The 8,974-nt window shown below is 37.4% G+C and overlaps 1 protein-coding gene across 1 annotated transcript; it reads right to left on the minus strand.

The window, feature by feature from the left end:
- Positions 1 to 333: 333 nt before the first annotated feature.
- On the minus strand, positions 334 to 3,160 carry kek1 (kekkon 1). Its single transcript, XM_034971029.2, has one exon. It carries the CDS (start codon positions 2,849 to 2,851, stop codon positions 911 to 913), a length of 1,941 nt encoding a protein of 646 aa, XP_034826920.1. The 5' UTR covers positions 2,852 to 3,160; the 3' UTR covers positions 334 to 910.
- Positions 3,161 to 8,974: the final 5,814 nt, after the last annotated feature.

Below are 8,974 nucleotides of genomic sequence, written 5' to 3' on the forward strand. Positions count from 1 at the left end.
CTGGGCACCCTGCCTCGTTGCGGTTGTTTTTAGATGGTTGTTGTTAGATGATATTTTCGATCTGTAATTTTTATGTTCAATTGTTAAAAATAAAATAAATTTCTAATTAAAAATATAAAAAGTTTAAAATAAACAAATAAACATTTTTTTTTACTTAATTGAAACTAAACCGGTATTTGCTTACCGGTAATAGCGTTGAAGCTAAATTACGAGAAAATCTAGTATAATCAATTAATGTGTCATCGTGAATCGAAATAAGTAGGTAGGTAAGTAGGTAATTGAATGATTTCAAGTAAGAAAAGAGTAACTGTAAACTATTAGAATAAGGTGAGGTACCTGATTTATTAATACAAATTTCATCACTTTTACAATCGCCTTGTTTATTTACTCTTCCATTTTTACCTCTAAAACTCTTATTTTTTCAACATAAAGTATTCACATACATTATCTTACTTACATCAAGTAACATTTACCGAGCATTACATTATTAGTAAAATGTAATACAATGATGTGTTTTACTACACATCATTGTATTACTTTAGAGGGATTTCTTTGGATATTTTGCTTTTGTAGTCATATTAAGACTTTAAATTATTAGTAAGTATGTAACATCTATTCAGAATTTTAACATTCAGGATAAATTACATTCAGAATAACATTAATCATTTGGCGATCTTATATATAATACCATTCCATATCACGTTATAACTTACTGTTACTTCTTTCAACTAATCAGTCGTGGATCCTACATATCAGGACCCTATGTAACTTTCCACTAATTACTTAATTATTATTATAAGTACATATAAATAAATTATTATATTATAATACAAAATCTATTACACGATATTTTACGACGTACAGGTATTTTATTTACAGTATTCACATTTAGATATAGTTCATCATCACCCTATACATCAGTAGCACAGCCATCTTGGAAGCCGTCATCAGATGGCCTCGTAATTGTAAGAACTCGTTTGAGAGCCGACACTGGCGGAAGCACTGGTGGAGCACGCTGCCACACTCGCAGTGTGCGCGCTCCACCCACTGGTAATCCATAATCCACTGGGTATGGGGCATCCACTGGACCAGCGTTTGCAGTGGAAATCGCATGTGATCGTGGAAATGTCCGGCTCATATATCCCAACTCTTCTTGCGATCCACTTACGCTACTATTTTCTATTATTGGTGTTCGATCATTGTAATATGCAGGTATCGCTGAACTGATCGCTCGAGCCAAGTTATTAGCTTGATTCATCTTTATTTGATCCCAAAGACCAGATGGGTACAAAGAATCGGAGGTCTCTCGAGCGTATTCCCCACTTCCTGGACGATTGACGCTTTCTGGTCTTGTATCGTTAATAAGATCAGGATCGATTCCTCCCGATACAGTCGGAGAAACTGTGACTGGTCCTCCCGTTGTGACCAAGCTTCCTCGACCTTCGTAGTGATTTGTCGTGTAAGGTATGTCACTTGTCCTCGGTGGTTTCAAAACTGGGTTACATTTGGCATCGTCATAGTTTGGAGAGTCTTGTCTATTAGCCAAGACAGCTACATGCGGTCTATCAGTGACTGTTGGGTGCACCTCATTTCCCGATACGACTCTATCTAAAGTGTTTGGAGTTTTACTTTCACATGCAGGTGCTGGTCGAAATCTAACAAAAGTTATTAGTAAACCAAGTGAGATTACAATTATAACCAAAAACAAAGCCGCTCCGAGACTTGCTATTTGAGCGCTTCCTAAAGACGCCATTCCAGCAGCCATTTGAGTGACATGAACGGTAAAGTTAGCTTCCACATTGCCTCCTTTATTTTCAGCAACACAGTAAAACTCCGTTGAATCAGATTCTTGTGTGTTGGTAAGAATAAGTGTTGATTTCTTCTTTACTTCACCGGCTTCTAAAATATAAATTTTTTGGTGTGAATTAAAACTGGTTCCATTTTGTAACAAGCGCCCGTTCCAATACCAGTTGATATTTGCACTTGGCATGGCCTCCGTTCTACATACAATGGTTGCATTTTCACCAATAATTGCCTCCACATGTCTGCTTACAGGTAAAATTTCTGGCTTGCAGGCGAATTCTTCAAGAGTTAACTCCGAAAATGGCTTATTTGCTAAACGAGTTGGTGACGCACAACTAGGCGTTGAAAATAATTTATGTTTCGACAGCCACATTTTTAGATCGCGAAGCCGGCAGTCACAGGTCCAAGGATTATCAGACAAATCAATAACTCTTAGTTTTTCAACTTTCTCCAAGGAAGTCAAAGGAAGATCTCGCAAATTATTACCGTTCAATTTTAGAGATTCTAATGAGTGCAAATTCCTAAACACATCTGCTGCTATATCTCTAATATCACATCCTGATAAATCAAGTTTAACTACGCTTCCTATGTTGCTGAGAGCGTCTGAATGTAATTTTAAAATTGGATTGTTGGCCAGCGTAAGATCTCTAAGAAACGGAGCATCCTTGAAGCTGTTCGAAGGTATTTGAGTAAGTAAATTGTGTGAGAGATCTAGCTCAACTAAATTGGTTAAACCCTTAAATGCACGGTCATTTATTTGACCTATATTACAACTACGTAAATACACTCGTTGAAGGTTCACAAGTCCAGTCCTCGCAAAAGCTTCGTGAGGAAGAATTTGCAAATTATTTCCTGAAAGATCCAGTACTTGCGTAGCAGGATCTACCGGTTCAGGCACGGTAATAAGGGCCCGATCCACACACTCTACAGTCTGTTTTCCACCCTTCCACTTGCACACACACACTGCAGGACAAGATCCAGGGGGAGCAATCCCAGCCGTAATTGTTTTTGATACCATCACAGTCACTAACACCATTAGCCACTTCATTTTGCTATTTTTGCAGTTTTAAAACCAATTTCACTACAACATTTGACCAAAAAAATATTATTGTCACTATTCACATTAACTGTCCAAGATTTACTGTCTATACGTATATATTTTTTTCTATACAGTGATACCGTATCACATCACTACTCGAGAAAGTTGGTGAACGACACATGACGGCACAGCGCCGGCTCGCGACGGCTGTAAGTCAACTGAGAGGGAGGGATCGTCTGAGTGAAAATCGCTCGACGCATGCGCTCCGACTGTACCCCGCGCCCCTCTCTGCGGCTTATCCTCGGCCACCGAGTTGAGTAGCTCTACTCGACGTGTTGAAAGAATTCCAAAAGTGTAATTTTCTACCTGGCTGTGACCGCGGCCGGCAGTTCCCGCTCGCCAGCCCGTCACGTTCATTCATAAATACCTGAGCCAGTGTGGCAGTGGGAGCGATATTTTCAATACAGCCTGAGATATAACAATGGCATGCTCGCCCGCCTCCAACACGCAAGCCGCTTCGATTGTTATACCTACCCACCATACCATTTTTTATATCACGTGACATGTCGAAACAGTCTCATCTCAGGTACCTTAGACAAAATTAACAATGAAAGATTGCAGTCTACGACAGGTAGGTAAGAAAGTAAGGTACAGGATGTGTGACAATAGGTACCAAAGAAACGGTCTTCATTCATGATTTCCTTAAACATTTTTCACCGTAATTTCTACTTTTGAGATTTGTAACTACATACCTACTAATTATTTTACTTGCATTAATTTTTATTATTACATTCATTGGGTTTTTATACTTTTTGCTGGTGGTTTGTGGTTTGAGTTCATTGATTAGGAATTAGCAGTGAAGTTGACAATAATTTTAAGTTGAGAGTTTAGACTTCGTGTTTCAATTTGGCTTTTTGGTAAGTTTCTGAATGAATAAAAATTCATTGAAGAAAATGCTGAATTTGGACCTCCAAAGTGGTTGACCCATTTAGTTACCGACTTGCTTTACTACAATCGCAATGGATTGATATGATGTGTTGGTCCAACTAGACCACACGTCCCTCATACGTAGAATATAATTTATAAAACATAAAAAATGTTTCTAACTATGTACCTATGTCTGTTATAGACTTTGAAACCATTCAACCGATGTGGGCCCCAAACCGGTTTCATTAGAAAGGTAATAATGCGAAGATGGTTTCGTCCACTAAAATGCATTAGGCACATTATTTTTAGCGTAGTAGCATACGCTGGGTATGAATACCTTAGAATTAAATACATACCTACTTATATCCAGATGATCGATTCGAAGAATCTATCTGCAAAACAGCGCTTATTATCATAATGAAGTAGCGAAACATGTAGAAAAAGTGACATATGGCGGCACGCGGCCTCGCCACGCGCCAGCTGCCTGCAGGCGCACCTGGAGCCAGCTCACGTCCACCGCCTGACACCCACATGCCACGGTGATACGGCTTCCAGGCATAAAAACTCATTTTTAGGGTTCCGTACCTCAAAAGGAAAAATGGAACCCTTGTAGGATCACTTTGTTGTCTGTCTGTCTGTCAAGAAACCTACAGGGTACTTCCCGTTGACCTAGAATCATGAAATTTGGCAGGTAGGTAGATCTCATAGCTCTGACAGTTGGGGAAAAATCTGAAAACCGTGAATTTAGGGTTAGATCACACAAAAAAAATTAAATTGTGGTCATGAACTAAAAATTAGTATTTTCAATTTTTGAAGTAAGATAACTATATCAAGTGGGGTATCATATGAAAGGTCTTCACCTGTGTATTCTAAAACAGATTTTTATTTATTTTTATGCATCATAGTTTTTGAATTATCCAATGTCCAAAAAATACGACTGTAGTACGGAACCCTCATTGCGCGAGCCTGACTCGCACTTGTCCAGTTTTTGGGTTCCGTATCTCCAGAGAAATATAGGAACCCTGACAGCGAACACGCACTCATCCGATCAGAATCTGTGAAATGCGGATATAAAAATCTATATCTTCGGAAATCAAAAGCAGTTCCTGTTGACCTAGAATCACGAAAAGCAGGTGGCAATGTCTTATACTTAGTAAAAGTTTAGTACTTAGGTATAGGGCAAAATTGGAGAACCGCGTGAATTAGTGATTCGTTACATCACAAAAAATTAAAAACTAGCCAAGTACGAGTCGGGCCTCGTTCTTTGAGGGTTCCGTAGATAATAATTATTATAAACAACATAAATATCATAATAATATTACGACGATCGATGGTACGGAACGGAACTCTTCATGTGCGAGTCCAACTCGCACTAGTTCGGTTTTTTTTAATTAATGACACCCTCATACCTATTTTTTCTCTTGACCAGCTTAGCTCAATTACGAATTGCGATCTCCATTATAACGGCTTACGACAAGCAAAGATGCAGTCTAAAGTTACATGCCATAACATTTTTGTCTATACAAAATTGCGAAGTAATAAGTAGGTATAATAATTAAGTACCTAAGTAATAAAAATCACATGCATAAATTGCGATAGCCTGAAAATAAATTGTCATAAACTAAGAAAATCCAAATTTTAATTAGATTTTCACTATTTTACAACTATAATAATTCGTCTTAGTTTCTTGTTTTATGGCAACCCTGAGCGATATAATATAAAAAGACAGATAGACAGTGTCAACAGTGAATAAAAACGTTATATATTGAAATTAGGAACTTGAAATTTTATAATTAAGAATATAATATCATATTCATATTATAGAAAATATGAATATATTATAATTTTATTTAATCTAGCTAGGTGGGTAGAGCTAAAATGGATATTAGAAAATTTTAAAGAACAAACAAAACATATATAACAGCTCTAAAATGTTTATTTCCAGTAAGAAAAACTAACACAATAGGCGTTTGTTTTTATATTAACTTCAAACATAAAACAGTTGGACGATCTCAAAACTGTTTTTCTGATCGAAGCGATAACATCCATTGATGAAAACGGAAGCAAAAGGCAAAAGTATAAACTAAACCATTTATCATTGTTATTGAAACTGATCTTTCACATCTTTAGATTCCGTGATGCAGGAATTACGCATCAAATAGGTAGGTATTCTTTGCTGGATCATTAGATGTGATTTTATCAATGAAAAAAATTATATATATATATATATATATGATTGTTCAAAGGTTTCTACTTCACAAAAATTAATAAATTACTGTCGGTAGGTACCTACCTCCATAAATACCGTAGACAATAGACATTGAATAAACTTTCAAAGTTGGATGAAACTTTAGTGAACTTATAGGTACCTATACATAATATTATTATGTCCACCAATTTTTTGTTGATAAAAATTTTTTTGGATTTTGTGGATATAAAACTGGTTTTAATTGACCAGCACATTTTAGGGGTCCGTACCCACGAATGGTAATAGTTTTAAGTAGGAAATGCTTGCGCTACATTAATTTTATCAGATGAAAGAATCTGAAACATAAAATGGTAGGTTGAAAGAGGTCATTATCATAAATCATCATAATCATAGATGGATTGAAAGGTCAAAAGGGGTACCTATCATTTTTGGAAGAACTTCATTTGCACATTCTAAAATTGATTATTCTTTAGATTTATCATGAATTCCTTTTTATTTCCAAAATTTTGCTGACTGGCACTTGTCTGGTTTTTATGCTACATTCAGAGAGATTAAATGGCGTCGAAAAGTCAAGTAAATTTATATTCGCACATTTTTTATCCCAAGCATTTAAACGAGCCAACAATTAACACATGAGTGCAGGCGAGAGAAGAGGAGATGTCCCAATTTAATCGTTATGAACTAGTTCCGGTGTTTAACTTCACGATGAATTTTAACAAGTTTGAATTTTGTTTTAACAAGGCATCTTATAATCATAATCATTTGTTTGCTGATTGTAGGTACATAATAATATAGTTACGACTTACAGTTGTTTCACAAAATACAATTATCGGAACTTTAATTGTTTCGGTTTCATCAGTAGGACCTATTGTAACCCGTAGAAGCCTCTAATCAGAATAACCGAATATGATAGATCATTTCCTATACCTATCGATCTACTTGGATAATAAGCCGTTATACACTCATTATTTACAGTATTTTAACCATTGAAATAATCCGTCTTAAATTCTAATTATAAAATGCAAAAGTTTGTCTGTCTGTTGTTAGCTTTTCACAGCCCATTCTTTTCAATGAAATTTTGTACACAGGCGGACGAAGTCGCGAGCATCAGCTAGTTGATAATAATGGGTCTGCGTTTCCATACATGCACAATGCACATACAGTTACAATTATTAAAACATCATAAAACAAAGTAAATGCAGTCCAACATCCATGCAGATGCATCTGTCACTTCCTACCGGGCGTAATCGAAAACGGGCTCTGGACTTTCTCTTTAAAAAATGCACCGTTATGTTCACTTCCTGTACTAAAAATCTACTTCCAATTTAATAATACTCGAAAGTAAGTATACCCTCCTTGAAATGTCCATTCGTGTTCAATGAATATAAATCACATACATCCTTCCACATTTTAAATTCATACGTAATGAAGACTGAATTTATCGACCGTAATAAATAAGCCGGACTCGAACCCGCCCAAATTAATTTCTTTGTTTTTAACGACGAGCGAGCGCGATAGGGATCTTCCGATAGCCCAAGAACGCTGCCATAAAAGCTTAATAATGACTGCTCGACGCTTAAACCGCCAAAGTTAGAACATAGCACGGATTATCTACGTGAGAAATGTTATTTAGATCTGCTATATTTACAACTTACCTTGTTATGATAGCCTAGTGGTTAGGACGTCCGCCTCCTAATCGGAGGTCGGGGGTTCGACCCCGAGCACGCACGTCTAACTTTTCAGAGCTATGTTGCGTTTTGAGTGGTTTTGAGTAATTAAATATCACTTGCTTTAACGGTGAAGGAAAACATTGTGAGGAAACCTGCACGCCTGAGAGTTCTCCATAATGTTCTCAAAGTGTTGAGTCTGCCGATCCGCACTTGGCCGCGTAATACACTATGTTCAAACCCTTCTCACTGAGAGGAGAAACGTGCTCTGTAGTGAGCGAGCGATGAGTTGATCATCATGATGATGATAATGATGATATTTATACGGAATAATTTCCAATAGTCTGTATATGAAAACTTTTACACTAGTCCATAGCCATAGTACTAATATTATTTTGCGAAAATGTTTGTGTCCTTCTATCTGTTACCTTTTCACGAGACAACTCGACACGAGCAGTCAGCCAGTTAATCAGTCAGAAACGTAGGACAACCAGAGTAACCGACATAGCTCCACAGGTTGCGAAGCTGAAGTGCCAGTGGGGCACATAATAGGTATGTAATTCAGAAAATTGAAAGACGTTGTGGTCTCACAAGACCTCGCACCAGGGAAGCGCACTATTGGGAGACAACACACTAGGAGTAGGTGGACAGACGACATCAAGCGAGTTGCAGGGAGTCGCTGGATGACGGGCGGCGCAAGACCGTGGGTGTGCAAGTCTCTACAAGAGGCCTATGTCCAGCTGTAAACATCTATGGATTGATGATAATGATGGTGATGAAAGCTGACGTCTGAAGAAAATTGTAAAAATTACTTGTCAGTGGACACATTGGTCATATTATTCATTTCTGCAATTTATACAATTATATCCTCAATAGCTCAACGGTTAGAGGTGCGGACTGAAATCTGAAAGGTCGCCAGTTTAAACTCCACCCGTTGCACTATTGTCGTATCTAATACTAGCACAAGCTTAGTGCTTAGTTGGAGAGGAAAGGGGAATATTAGTCATCATTGGCTAAAAAAACTACAATTTCCGAAAGCAACTATCTCTAACATTATGAGTTGGATCATGCAACAGATAATGTGAATCCTTAAGGAGGTTGCGAACACCCTCCATTTTAGATGTAAAGGCAACCGGTACGATAACGGCCGTAATGGCGCCACTTGGTAAATTAAAAATCATAGACGTTAGTCTATGATTTTTACGGCCGAAGTTATTCGGCCGTACTGCCTCTGGAATTGCGGAGGCCATTGGTGTTCTCATAATATTATCACGTGTGATTTTATGATGAACAGGCAGCTATCGTTTTTGAAAATCGATATACTTATGT

The sequence above is a fragment of the Maniola hyperantus genome, chromosome 8 (genome assembly GCF_902806685.2).
Source record: "Maniola hyperantus chromosome 8, iAphHyp1.2, whole genome shotgun sequence".
In the NCBI taxonomy this organism is placed as follows: domain Eukaryota; kingdom Metazoa; phylum Arthropoda; class Insecta; order Lepidoptera; family Nymphalidae; genus Maniola; species Maniola hyperantus.